Source organism: Camelus bactrianus, chromosome 8 (genome assembly GCF_048773025.1).
Source record: "Camelus bactrianus isolate YW-2024 breed Bactrian camel chromosome 8, ASM4877302v1, whole genome shotgun sequence".
Taxonomy (NCBI): domain Eukaryota; kingdom Metazoa; phylum Chordata; class Mammalia; order Artiodactyla; family Camelidae; genus Camelus; species Camelus bactrianus.
In genome coordinates this window covers 14,902,708-14,916,911 of record NC_133546.1, presented here as the reverse complement: position 1 = coordinate 14,916,911, position 14,204 = coordinate 14,902,708, and the positions used below count along the sequence as shown (strand labels likewise).

At 50.4% G+C, this 14,204-nt stretch overlaps 1 protein-coding gene across 2 annotated transcripts in view; it reads right to left on the bottom strand.

The window, feature by feature from the left end:
- Positions 1–309: 309 nt before the first annotated feature.
- ZC3H12D (zinc finger CCCH-type containing 12D) overlaps positions 310–14,204 on the bottom strand; it is a 31,665-nt gene continuing 17,770 nt past the window's right edge. For both annotated transcript variants that reach the window (XM_074368193.1, XM_074368192.1), the window contains 4 exons: positions 11,500–11,639; positions 7,048–7,282; positions 3,630–3,736; positions 310–3,126 (listed from right to left, as the gene is read on the bottom strand). In XM_074368193.1, coding sequence (XP_074224294.1) covers positions 2,354–3,126; positions 3,630–3,736; positions 7,048–7,282; positions 11,500–11,639 — 1,255 coding nt within the window. In that variant the 3' untranslated portion in view covers positions 310–2,353. The remainder of the gene's footprint in view (positions 3,127–3,629; positions 3,737–7,047; positions 7,283–11,499; positions 11,640–14,204) is intronic.

Genomic DNA, 14,204 nt, shown 5'->3' with positions numbered 1-14,204 from the left:
TTCTAGAGGCCTCTAGGAAAGCTACGTCACATAGTAAACATGGTACAGGACCCGGATCCTCAGATTTGAGCGACCAAGGACTCTGCCTGTGTTCTTGGGAAAAAGCCTGGCGAGCAAAGGCGTGTCCTTGCCTTGGGTTTTGCTGATTTTCCTGGAAAAGGTGAATTCTAGGCCTCTCCCCCACACCCCAAGGGGGCAATAACACCAAGTAAAGCAGCCATAACCTCAGCCTTCACACCCACAATAGTTAACAGGAGAAACCAGCCTGAGGGGGAAGCTGACACAAGAGAAACGGATACACAGTTTGACAATGGAGAGTCCAGGTGTGGGTAAAAGTGATTTATTTTGGGAGCTCAGTAACAGCTATGCAACTAGGAACATTTCATACACCCATCCCATTCAAGTTTTGTGTCACAAAGACATACCAAGACTTTGGAAAAAATTCCAAAGGGGATTACATTGAAATGTGCTGTTTCTTCACTTGTTTTTGTGCTTGTCTTAATCACAGTGAACCAAATAAAATAGCTTTACAGCTTACTAAAACTCAAACTTGTCCTCAAAGGAAGTAGTTTAAACATTTCTACCAGTAAATCAGCAATGCAATGATTCCATGTCAGGAAACAGATCCAAGAGACAAAAGCAGCTCTAACATAAAGCTTATCTTGTCAAAAGGGAAAAGAACAAACCGACCAAAAAACAGCATGAGGGAAATCCAATTTATCTAGAAAAGAGTGCATCCTCCTCAGGACGGAGGTCTCCAAATAATAAGGTACAACTGTGGATGTCCTCTTTGGAAAAAAGAGGTGAGGAACAGATCTGGCTGAAGCTAAGAATCTGGTTTAAAAAGATGAAAGAGCTCACAGGGGACACAATGTCTCTATCTCCAATGGCAGCGTTTAGCACAATGAAGGGGGCCAGGACTGGATTCTCCGGCGTGCACCCTGGGCTGGGCCAACTGTGCACACAGCCCATGCTTGCCAGTCTGCAGGAAGCTGGTTGGGGCTGGGAGCTGGTTTTCCACTGGCAGGTGCCTCACACCCTCCTCGATGGCTGAGACACCAAATCTCATGAACCAACCAGCCAAGATCTGCGAGCTGGACCTATAATCCAGAGTGAATGGGTGGATGCCACCCAGAGATGCCAGGGCCCTTGAGGATACAGGGTCCACGTTCTGAAAGCACTATCTCTCTCCTCTCTTGTCCATTGCAAATGGGTGGACCCCTTCCCCCCAAAACTCAAAGCAGTAGTTGGTGAGAATAAACAGCAATGATGGAAGGTGGCGAGAAAGCTCCATGATTGAGGCTCACCCCAGCTCTCCGCTGACCCACCTGGAGGTTTCTGAGCAGAATCCCTGACTCAGTGCGCCTGGGCTCAGCTGTGAGGTGTGGCTCAGAAGGCTTGGCCAATAAAGGGCCTGGGCTGGAAACATGATAGATAGCTGAAAAAGGAGGACACTTATCCCTGAGTTAAGTGATGTATGTGTGTGTGTGTGTGTGTGTGTGTGTGTGTGTGTGTGTGTGTGTGTGTGTGTGTGTTGTGTGATTGTGGGTGTGATATCTGCATGTGTGGTGTGTGTGTGAGGTGGGGTGAGGGCCCCAGACAAGGTGCCCCCCGGCCGCACCACCACAGACCAGCACAGCCACACAATCTCAAGAGTGAAAAGTGGAGCCCACACATGGAGGCGAGAACTCTGGGTTCCCCTCAAGAGGTTAGAAACAGCTCATATGAAAACCTCCAGATGCCAAAATCTCCAGCAGCCAACTGACTACACATTTCAAATGTGATTTGATGCAATGAACTCCAAGGTCGTTTACCAGAGTTTTTCCACCTTTTGCCCATAACCCATTAAGTTCACATGGCTACTGAGGGAATACAGGCACATCTGTAGCTAACAAAGAACAGTGTCCTCCCAAGCCTGATTATGTGGGGTGTGCTCCGCAATTTCCTATTCCAGTCTGTCTCTGGTGTGACCCCTTAAGTTGATCTTGTGACCCACTTGTGGATGCCAATTGTAGCTGGACAGAAACAGCCATGGAGTACTCTGGGCAAACACTTGGAGCCCTAGTGGGACTTGAAGTCTTCAGGCCTGAGAAATCACTCCCTCAACGGAAGTGGCCAACCTTATTCTGCAGGACATGGACCTGTAGCAGCAGCCTCTGCGTCGTCAGTGAAGGTCACCAAGAGCCACGAGGGGCACTGCAGAGGGCCCCAGGAAGCTGGCTTTCCTGACATCTTCAAAGAAAGGGGGTTCCACAGGGGGTGCCGACCCAGGTGCAGGCTGAGTACCACCACCAGCCCGGCCAGGTTGCAAGGCAAGACTGGGACAGCCCGTGCGGTGGCCCAGGCGAGCTCCTCAGGGCTTCCCCACGGGCACACTCGACCTTTGGAATTTCTGGATGAGGAGGATGAGCCTGGCGACATCGGAGAGCTCGGGGAACAGGGCCATGACGCTGTCCACCTGCTGGGGCGGGAAGATGCTGCAGAGCACGGTGCGCGCCCGGGCGCGCGCCTCCACCTCTCCGGCCGCGGCCTGGAGCGCAGACCCCGAAGGCCCCCGGAAGGTGCCGTCCCCCCAGCCCGACTCTGCCGGGGCCGAGCGACCCGGGAGCCGGCCGGCCCTTGGAGGGAGGGCCCTCAGGTCGGCGGGCTGCTGGCGCGGGGGGCGCCGGTCGCTCTGCCGGGCGCTGGGGCGGGACCCACTCCACGGTCCGGCAGGGGCTGGCGGGGACGGCGGGGGCCGGGGCGCCACCCAGTCGGGACAGCGCGGCCCGGACGCGAGGCCGCAGCAGGGGCCCGGAGGGGGCGCCCGGAGGAGCCCCGGGTCGTCGCCGAGGGCGAGTCGCGAGAAGCGGCCTTCGAGAGCCGCCACGTCCGCCGGCCGCCGCGCGAGGGCCAAGCCGCGCCCGCCGGGCTCCCAGGGGCCGGGCCGGGCGGCGGGGACGCCTGGGGAGCCGCCCTGCTCTGCCTGGCCCTCCGGCGGCGCGCTCCCTGGCCGCTCCTCCTCGCTGCCCGCGCCCCGCCAGGCCCGCGTTTGCGCGCGGAGCTCGTCGGCCACCGCCAGCTGCGTGTGGTGCGGCCTCTCTGGGTGGTAGAACTTGCACTTGATGCCGTAGGTGCATTTCTTGCCTGGAAGGGTTGGGGGGAGAGGGTGCGGGATGAGACCTGGACCTGGGGGTGGGAGGGAGGGGGGAGGTGGTATGGACCGGACAGTGCCTGCCCCATGCAACTGGCTAGAAGGCTGGCATCCCTGAAGGGCTCTGGGATAGAATCCTTAACTCTTAATGGAGAGCACCGACCGAAGTCCATAAGGATAGGGAGGTAGGGAGGACGGTGGGGCAGGATGTGGGCACAAGGTGCCAGGGGAAGGGCCTCCGAAAGGCGAGCCTGGGGGTGCCCTCTGCGTGACCCTGCATCCAGCGCTCACAAACCCTCCCATGCAACAGGGGTCCAGGATGTTGGTTCATCATTACAATAATCCTGTCAGAAAACTGCCATGCAGAGAGGTAAAGTTACCTCCCCAGGATCACACAGCTAGTTAAGAGCAGAACCTGGCTAGAACCCGGGCTGCAGACTGTCCGGCCAGCGCTTCTGACCTAAACAGGGCCCACAAGACGTGGGGCGCTACCCACCATAGGGGCAGTGCTGCCAGGACGGCTCTGGGGGCTTTGGCGTCCTGCTCAGGAAGTTGCTCAGGGTGGGTCCCCAACGGCCCAGGGGGTCATCAGGAGGCATGAACCTGGAAAACAAGCACGAGGGGGGTGACTGCAAGGCCCACAGGCACTCACCACGGGCACCTATGTGGGGAATGGGCCAAGCCACCCAGCACCAGGTGTGGCCTTGGCCCCGCCTCTCTGTCCAGGGCTCTTTCTCCTACCCGGAGGTTGTCCTGCGAGTTACAGCAGCACAGCCCTTCCTTCACTCTGAACCGTGCAGAGCACAGCCCGGACAGATCCCAGGACAGCAGCCCCTGGGTCCCTTCCAAGTGTTTCTCATGCTGAGGTTCCAGCCAGCAGTGCCAGAATCACTTAGCAACTCCTTTAAAAATGCAGGCTCCAGGCTTCACACCAGACCTGCTTAATCAGAATCTCACATTGTTCAGGATTCTGCATGGTAACAACTTCCCAGGTGATTTTTATCCACTAAAGTTGAAGCATAATTACACTAGGATTCCCCTGGGTTGTGGTCTGAACGTGACTCTAAGCTGCCTTCCAGTGTCGTCAACAGAAGGTTAGAGACCTCTATGGGACCACAAACAGCTTCTAGTCCCATGAGCTCCATTTCTCCCATGTGGCCCCACAGCTCTGGCCTGTCAGGTGGGGGATAAAAATTAACAGAGTTTGAAACTGCTGTCGGTGAGTCAGGGAAGTGGATCCCAGGTGCAGCCTGCACACGCAGCCTCGGTGCAGCTCCACCCTCCTCCTCAAACCCCAGGGCTCTGGGTTTGGCCTTAACATCCTGGGCTGCTGGACCCCGGCCATGTCACTCTCTGACACCACCCTGCCCCCGCCTGTCCCTTCCCTTCTTCGGCATTAAATCTGAGGAGGAAGGGAATTCATCCTCAATGCCCAAGGCTCAAAGGAGAAAACAACATTCCTCAGAAGGAAAACTCCCTCATTTAGCACAATCTACTTTTTTATGTGAATACTTTTGTTCCCAGGAGGCACTTCCAGGTCAAACAAAGGTTCCACTAGAGGGGTTGTGGATTCTAATTGGGGGGCCCTGTTTTTATGGGCTAGTTTCCTCCTAAGAGTCAAGGGTCATGCTGGGGTCCCACTCTGCAGACCACATCCACCAGGCCGGCCCCAAGCTGGGCGATCCCTGGTCCGGGGTAGCCTCCATGGCTCAGATCCCAGCTACACAGCCGGCTTCTCAGAGCTGGGCCCTGACCAAGAATCTGGGGAGCCACCCAGTGCAGCTATTAAAAGTTCCCAAAGGCTTCACCTCCTGCTCTTTCCCGGGCCTCACAGCCAGGAGCTCGGCCAAGAGGGCCCTACGGACGTGCCCTGAGCATGGGGCAGGCGTCCTCACCCACAGGCAGGCGGCAGGCTCTGCCCTCTGGCAGCTGGGGACCTTCAGGCAAACCCTGAGCTGAGGCCAGTGCGTCAAAAGGACTTGGCCTGGGCCCCAGGCTGTCGCCAGGCCAGAGGCAGCCATGATCCATCAGACCTCAGTGAGGATTTTCTGGATCCCACAGTAACCAGACTCGCCAGATTCCTCCAGGCCTGAGCCAGAGAAAGGAAGCTGTCATCCTGGTGAATATGGAAATGGCTGGGGCGGGGCGGCGCGGGGGTGGGGGGAGGCATGGGCTACTGCAGGGTAGCTGCAGCAACCAGCTGCCCTGGGCCCTAGGAGGCCCCCTCCACTCAGTGGCTGTGGGCCGGGGGTGGTGGGGGCAGCAGGGCCCGCTGGAGGCCCATGGCCTGGCCTGGGCTGAGAATGACTGCCAGCACTACCGGCTCCAATCCTCTCTGGTCCTCAGGATCATCTCAGAGGTCAGTGTGACTAATCCAAGTACAGTTAATTCAGGGTGAAGAACGTTCAGCCCGGTAAGGGTGAGTGCTTCCCCGGACCACACAGCCAGCACATGGCAGGGCCTCAGTTTGAAACCTCATCCGCTGCTTCCAAAGCCCCAGCTTTTTCCACTACACACACTGCCCCCCAACGTCCAGGGTCAGGAGCTGGTCTGCCCTGTGCGAGTGGCCTGATAACAGAGGAGACTGGAATGGGAGTGATGTCCCAGCCTGCTGTGCCCTTCCCTCCTTGTCCCACCCTGTGACCACCCTGTGACCACTCCCACCTTGCGTGGCTCCTGGCCACTGCCCTCAGCCCGAGGACGTGTGCAACGGACCAGCCCTGGCTTCCTCCCCACCTCAGCTCTGCCTTGGGGCCCTCACCCAGCACCCCCTAACTGGTCTGTGCCTCGTGACCCTGACATCACCCTCCGCCAGCTGTAGCTGGTTGGCCCAGGTGGATCTGACCCAGGGGAACCAACCCAGGGAACAGACGAACCAACCACATTCTCCTGAAAATGTCAACCGAAACATATTAAGACAGAGTGATTCCAAGATCTTTACAGCCCCAAAGAAAAGGTGATCTTTCCAACTCCCGTATGTAATTCAAAACTTTTAAAAAAAAAAAAAGACAAAGCATAAAATAAGGGACAGGAATTGCAATAAAGTTCAGATTTTCCCCACAATGATTGTTCCCATGCTCTTAAGTATTAAATTCTTCAAATTCTTCTACTTATTATTTATAACTTAGATGATTAATTTCTTGAATATGTGCAAGCATATTTGACTGTCCTTTATCACTGGATTACCACATTCTGTTGATTCTTCTTCTGTAGTTGGCTTCATTCCTTTGATAACTATGTAAGTTTAAAAAGCTAAAGCTCTAATCTGTTCTTAGAAACAATGATCAGTACATGTATGTAAACTAAAAAGCTATGTGCAGTATATTGTATACATGCATATAATGTATATGTGCAAACTGTATTAATTCTACTTAATAAAACTGAAAAAGGGAAAAAAAAAAAAAGGCAAAACCGCCTACAGTGCATTAACTGAAATGACAATTCAATTAATGGATAATCTCAAATGCCTCTATATATGACATTTCCTTCCCCAAATGGAAGAGTGTCAGCTGAAATAAAACTTAGTTTTACAACTGTTAAAAAATATATAAGTAAATAAATAAAAACAAAAAGTTAATGGTACCCGCTGCCCCCTGCCCAAAGCCATGCTTGGCTGACCTGTCAAGACAACTGGGTGCTGGGCCAGTTAGATGTGGGCCTGGGAAAAGAAAGGTCATAAACAGTTGGGAAAGAAAAACAGCCCTGGGGGTAGGGGACGGGTGGGAAGGCTGGTCACAAAAGAGAGGGGACACAGGGACAGAGAGATGGGGTGGCCTCTGGGCTGGGTCTCCAGGCCCCGGGGTGGGGGTGGGGCGTGATGAAGGCCCGCTGGGCCCGGGCCGGTGGGAGTGGCTTCTGCCTGTCACCGCCCCGCCCCCACGTGCCAGGAGCCAGGACCCCGCGGCCCCACGTACCGGTCATTGACGAAGGAGAACATGAGCAGCCTCTGCTCGATGAACCACTTCCACTCGGGGTTCTCGCTCTGCAGGTCGCGGTAGTTGTCGTTGGAGACGATGACCCCGTCCTGCTCGTACGCCACCTTCACGATGTAGCGGTCGTCGTAGCACACCACCCGCTTGCCGCTCACCTTGCGGGACGGCGTGTACACCAGCACCGCCTGCCTCTCCAGCTCCTCCAGCACGTGCTGCTCTGGGGGTCGCGGGGCGGAGAAGGCACAGAGCGCTTTCTCAGAAGGACGCCCCACCCCCAGAACCATCCTGAGATCACTGCTCCTCTCAGGGTTCCCCCTCCCCGCTGGTGTCCCCCACACCCCCAACCTCCGACCCCAGTACTCCACCCTTCCCAGGGCCCAGCCCAGCAGGTGAAGAGCGGGGAGATATCGAGGGAATTTGCCAGCAGCCTGAGGTCAAGAGGGCTTTTTGCTTCTGTCCTGCCTGTATCATGACCACAATCCAGAGGACAGGACCCAGCCAAGGAGTCACACTTTGAAAGAAAAAGTGAAGCCCCAGCTCTTGTGCTTGTGATGGTTATCTGCCACCACGCCCCACCACAGGAGACACAGAAGCCAGAGGCCTTCTTCTGGAGAAGGACATTCCTATTTTAACTAGACTCCTAGCACTGCCTTAGGGATGACTAGGAGTCCTGCATCCACCTGGAAGTCTCCCACGTGAGCCCTTAGCAAAGGGCCAGTGTCCACCCTCCCTACAACACAGGAGTCTGCTTGGACACCTTCAGGACAGAGCAGCCCACAACTGACAGCTCTGAGGGACACAAGAATGTCACAGGGAGAGGCCAGGATTAGGAGTCTGGTCTTAGCTCTCAGGTTCTCACCCCTCTCTGAGCATCAGGTTTTGCGTTTATAAAATGAGGGAAATGGCTCCTGCACCTGCCTCACAGCATCTGTGGGGAGGGCCCCGTGAAGCTGGGGAGGAGGGAGCCTGTATCCAGTGGTGCAGATGTTACAGGGTCTCTAGTCAGGAGCTAAAATCTGCATCCCTGGATGGTCCACTCTTTGATAATAGTTTTGCCTTCAGAGACACGCAAAAGAAGTCCTTTCTACACATAACGGTTACTCCCAACATGGAAGAGCATTAGCATGTTCTTCACAAATCGTTTCTTCCCTCAAGTCTAAGTCCTTTCCTATATGATGTGGTTCCCAGACTTTAAAAAAGTACATAATGCATGTGTGGTATACAGACTCATTTTTTTAAAATGCCATGCGTGCATGCTTTGTAATGTATAAAAATATCAAATACTATGAAACTAATATAATATTGTAAGTCAATTATACTTTAATTAAAAATTATAATTAACTAATTAAATGCCCTGTGTGCAGCACTCCCTTTGAGAAACAGAACACAGCCCATGCTTTGAAGTCTACATTGCCCCTCCTAGTTTGCATCTCTTTTCACTCCTCTTAGGATAACTCAATTTTTAGAAATTTGTGTTTATGATTCCCTTGCTTTCATTTTTTAAAATGCATATATATGTACCCTTCAAAAGGACTCTTTCCAATGTGATTATGAACCTCCAGACTTAACACAAATGGAATCATCTTGCACATATTCCTGCAACTTGTTTCTTCATTGAACATTGGGTAGGTGAAGTGTGGCCATGTCATTGTGTAACAGGGAAGAACAAATATGACTCCATATTACATCCATTCCTTTAGCTCTAACCCTGTGTTCTGTATCCTGTGCTTAGTCATGCTTGCTCTGCACCTCTTGTAAAGAATGTTGCCTATTGCCTGAAATATACAGGAGGGCCCATTCTCAAGGTTAAGATCTTTAAGAGTATAACATTTTTTCATTCATTTAGAGATTCAAAGTTGCGGAACAGAGGATAACATTGTCTTGTTGGAGGTGTACAGGAACATCGTGACCTGATCTACAGGGACAGCTGCAAGAACAAAAGATTCTGACATCAAGAAGTTGGAAACAACCAACCACACCCCTTCCCCTTTCTAGTATAAAAGAAACCTGAATTCTGACTTGAGTAAGATGGTTCTCCAGGACATTAGTCTGCCATCTTTTCGGTCTGCTGGCTTTCCAAATGAAGTTGTTATTCCTTGCCCCAACACCCCGTCTCCAGATTTATTGGCCTGTCATGCAGTGAGCCAGACAAGTTTGGACTCAGTAACAACTGCTATCAGTTTTGCACAGAAGTGTCCTGGGACAGAAGAACAAGGATTTCTCTAGGGTCTGCCTCTAGGAGTGATATTGCTGACTTGTAGGGGAAGGCACTTCATAAGATAATGCTGAATTGTTTTCCAAAGTGGTTATGTCAAGTTACTCCCAACACAGCATCTAAGCCGACCTTGCCAGCACTTGGCATTTGCAGGTTTTTGAATTTTTCCCAATCTAGTGGGTGTAACGTCACCTCTTGCTGTGATTTAATTTTGCACTTCTCTGGTTACTAATGCAATTGAGAATCTTTTCGTATGCTTGTTGGCCATTTGTGTTTTCTCTTCTGTTAAAGGCCTATTCATGCTTTAGCATATTTTTCTATTGGTCCTTTGTCTTGGTCTTATTAATTTGGAGAAGTTCTCCATGGATTCTGGACAATAATCCTTCATCGGGGATATGTGATGTATTGCCTCTCCCAGTCAAAGACTTGTCTTTTTATCTTTTTGTTTTTGTGGTATCTGCTAATGAACAGAAGCTTTTATTTTAATGAAGTCAAATTTATGACTTTTTCCCTCTTCTTTGCACTTGCCATGGCTTGTTTAAAAATTCTTCCCTACTAGAATGATTTCCCTACTCTTTACCTATACTGTATTTAAATATTACACAACTGTTATAAGCCACCATTGTCCATGTTCAGACCATAGAGAATAATCTGGGATAACCGGTTCATGATGAACAGAGTATTTATCTCCCTTCCTCATAAACCCATTGAAAGGGCAGGAAAGAAATACAAAAAGGAGCGGGGATCCATAATCCCATTAAAAATGGGCTTGGGGACAGCAGCAAACCCAGGATTTTGACAACTTTTAGGAAGACAGGGAGCAGGTAGGATGGTATTGATTGCACAGTGCAGAGAGAGCCACAGCCCGGAATGTGCACAGTGAAGGTGAAGCCATTTTCCCTGAAAGTCCCAGAGCACTGCAGCGGGAGAAGAAAGTCAGCAGCAATTGGATGATTAACTGAAAGGCTACTCATAGGGCAGCTGCATCTACCCTTTCCTGGCCTTGTCACAATAACGGTGGTGAGGCTATAACTAGGAAAGTGGAGGTTCCCAGGTGGCCTCTGACCTTCTAAAGTAAAACCATCATCCTTACAGCACTGGAATACGTGGTGGACAGAGGTGCCCAGCTGCCTGGCTGCTCCATGCAGGATGCGTTCAAGCAAAATCCACTGGTCAACACCAATGGTCAGCCCTGCCTTTTAGAGAAAGATCCTAATGCCGGGAGAGAAAACCCATAGAAATTGCACAGGTATGTATTTAACCAACCTGGTTCTTTATTCACAAGTAAACACTGACAAGCAAAGGATCACCAGACTTTTGAGAAGAAGATTTAACAGCACAAAGAGAGAAAGAGAAACATGAACAAAGAGAACTGACCCCAGAAAAAACAAATATGATTCATGGAACTTAAGAGAATTTATTAAAAGTCTGTTTTAGTATAGAAATAGTCAAAAAGATACTGCATCCATAAAACAAGAATAGCATTTTACTTAAAAAATAATGGGAGAGAATCAGAAAGAGAAGCAAATGGTGACCGTTGTTAGAATTGAAAACAAAACCAAAAACTTGTGGTTAAAAGGCTGGAGGGAAATTCAGTGAAACCTCCCAGAATCACCAAGAGGTCAGCCCCACCATCAACACTGACATTGACTCAGCTGAAACATGCCAGCAATGAATTAGCACGAGTCGTCTTCTTATAAGAAAGGTGAACAAACAAACAAAAACCCCTGTTTATTTATACCACCTGCTCTATTATTTGTAGCTTAAAATATTCCTAGCTAGTGCAAGAATTAAAAATAAAGAATTCTCTGGGTCTCAGTTTCCTTTTTTTTTTTTTTATGAAGAGATTGAACCAGATATTCAGTAAATAAATATCACTGGACCAAATAAATGTCTCCTTCAGTTCCTATATTCTATGAGGGGTGGGATGCAGACCCAATCTTTCTGCAGTGTTAAAAGTTGTAAGACATTATTTTTGGAACTTAATCATTTACACTAAAAGATTAACTACTTTATTCATTTATCTATCAACAACTATTTACTGAGCACCTAAGGCTGTAACAGGGAACATTCACGGTCAGTGCTTTCATGGAGCTTATAGTCCAGTGAGGAAGACAGACTTCATCAAACAAATAGCTAAGTAGATAACTGACTGTAACTGTCAGGAATACTACCAAGGAAAGGTGTAGAGCACTTCTTGAGCATGTGCTCCAGCGTACCTCTGATCGGGGCATCAGATCTTGGTGGTTCTTTCCTCCAGGATGGAACAAAAACTTTGATGTAGGTGTGTCCTCTGTCCCTGAACCAGTCCACAGCCAGCTGGATTCCCCGGCAAGAGAAGGCTTCTTTATTTCCATGGCTACAACGAGAAAAACAAAGAAATCTATAGAGACACAGAAAGGGTTTCTAAAGAGTGATTTTTTTTCCCCTGGGAATAAACTGGATCATAGTCTCTTAATCAAAGGGAATCAAGCAAATCTGCATTTTGAAAATAGGTCATTCTTTGCAAAATATATCCCTTAATTGGAACCATGTAGCTTGTGATAATATATGGAGGGCCTTAGGATCCAAGAGGAGTGCATTCCAAGGATTACTGGACAAGATATTCTTATGAACTGAAGTTAATAAGGGTCAAGAGGGTTGTCAATGTGTTATTGGGCTTCCCAAGTCCAAGTGAGGAGGCCAGTGTGCCCATAAATTCCATTGAAGACAATGATTGGTGGAGGGAGGAAGGAGAGACTGGTGCAAGAGGATGCTCGAGACCAGACAGGGACTTGCATGCCTTATTGAAGGTTAGTCTTGCTCCTAAGAGGAATGAGAAGCCGTAGAAGGAATTTAAGGTGTTAGATGTGATCTGATCTGATCTGATGTCTATTTCAAAGAGCTGAATCTGGCAGCACACAGGACAATAAGTTGGAAGAGGGCAAGAGTGGATGTGGGACACCAGTGAAGAAGCTGTCATAGTCATCAAAGCAAAAACTGACAGTGACCTGGCCGAGTTGGTGGTAGGGCATCCAGGAGAAGAGGATGCGAACTTGAGAGACAGTTAGATGGTAAAATCTCCAGAACGTGGCAGTTGATTGGATACAGGGGTGACAGAGAAAAAGGCATTGAGGAGAATTCTAGATTTCTGGCTTGCATAAGGGGATGGAGGGCCCGTGAGGCAGGGAATTCTGGAGGAGGGCAGGATTTAGAGATAAAGATCGTGAGTTTGGTCATGGACACGTGTTTAGTTGGAGGAGCCTTTGTGACCTCAAAGTGGAAATGTTAAATAAACAGCTAAGGTTCAAAGGAGAGGCCTGGTGATGAAATGTCTGAGTCATCTGTTTAATCAACTGTTGGAACCACACGTGGAGAAAATTGCCGATTGCCTGGAGGAGAGTGAGACGCCAGGGGCTGGACCTGGAGAAACTCTGGAACTCAGCACTGGTTGCAGGTAGAGGAGGACAAACCATACAAAAGAGACAGACAGCATCCATCAGAAAAGAAGGCAGCAAAGCAGAAGAGGCTGCACCGTGGAAGCCACAGGGAGGAGGCAGCTGAATGCTGCTCTGAGGGGCCAGTGAAGCCTGAAAACATCCCTCAGCCTTAGTTGATGGAGGTCAGCGGCGTTTTGCCGGAGAGGGAGACAAGAGCATAGATTTGAGATATTGAGACTGCAGAAACGGTGGGACTTGGCCAGTGATGGGATACAGCCCGGACTTGGGGCAAGATCACCCTCTGCTCACTACTTCCACCTCAGCCACCAGAACTTCCTTGAGCCCTTGGTCCTGCCATGAACCTCCCTCCACTCCCACCACAGGGCCTTTGCACCAACTGTTTCCTCTCCTCCCGGCCAAGTCCATTACTCCTTCTCCTTCACACTCAGCTTCATCGCCACTTCCTCAGGAAAGCATCCCCTGGCCTCTAACCCGGTCAGATTACCCTGTTACAAGTCCTCACAGCACTGTCCTTCTCCCTCCTAACATGTAGAGTCACCCATGGGATGAACTGGGTCTCCCTCTTTCTAGATCATAGGTTCCTTTTGCTGCTCATTGAATCCCCAGCACCTAGTATGGTGGTGCCTGATCACTGGGCTCAGTAAAAACATGTTGAAAGAATTAATGACTGAGAAGAAACCAGTCTTGTGAGCAGCTGGAGAAGGAACAGCTCATGTGCAGGGAAGGATTGGCTGGAAGGACCCTGATGACAGAAAGGCTCATATGTCTAGGGACCAAAAGAGGCCAGTGTGGAGTGAGCGAAGGGGAGAGTTGTGGGAGGGGTGGCGGGAGGGGCAGGGCTTGGTGCTTAGAGGGCCAAGGATCCCCACGACTCTCACATCCTCTCCACATCCAGGCAAGGCTAACACATCAAATTTTCACTTTTGGGCTTTCTCTTGAGCATAGCTTCTTCTGCTGTCTTCTCAGAGGGGGTTAGGATAGGTCAAGGTTTGCAAAGAGAAAAGGGGAGTCTGGGAAACACTGATCAAAATAGTATTAGAAGTCAGGCTTTGTGACGATACAAGAGAACTCTGCATTTCTCTGGCGCCAGTAACACTTCAAGAACCAGGCTTTGCCACCCAGATCTGTAGAGTCTTCCAGATTAGAGGAAATAGCTCTTTGGCCTTTGAGGCTCTGCTATGATGTTTATGCAAATAATAAGGAGAAAATATCAGTGGGGCAGTCTGTGGTAAAAAGGAAGAGGAAGTGGAAAGCTAGACCCTTCCACCCCAGGGGAAGTTGGAAAAGAAAAGAGACGGAGGAAGAATGAGGAGGCCAGTCACTGAGTCCTTACCCTGCACCCCCAGGCCTGCACCCGCTGAGCCATGAGAGGAAGGAGGGTGGAAACACCACGATGGCTGTAACGAGGAGGCTGAAGGCTTGTATTCAGTACAGCCTGGGCGGTTCCAAGCCTCTCAGAGAAATCCTGGTTTCAGCGGGTGCAG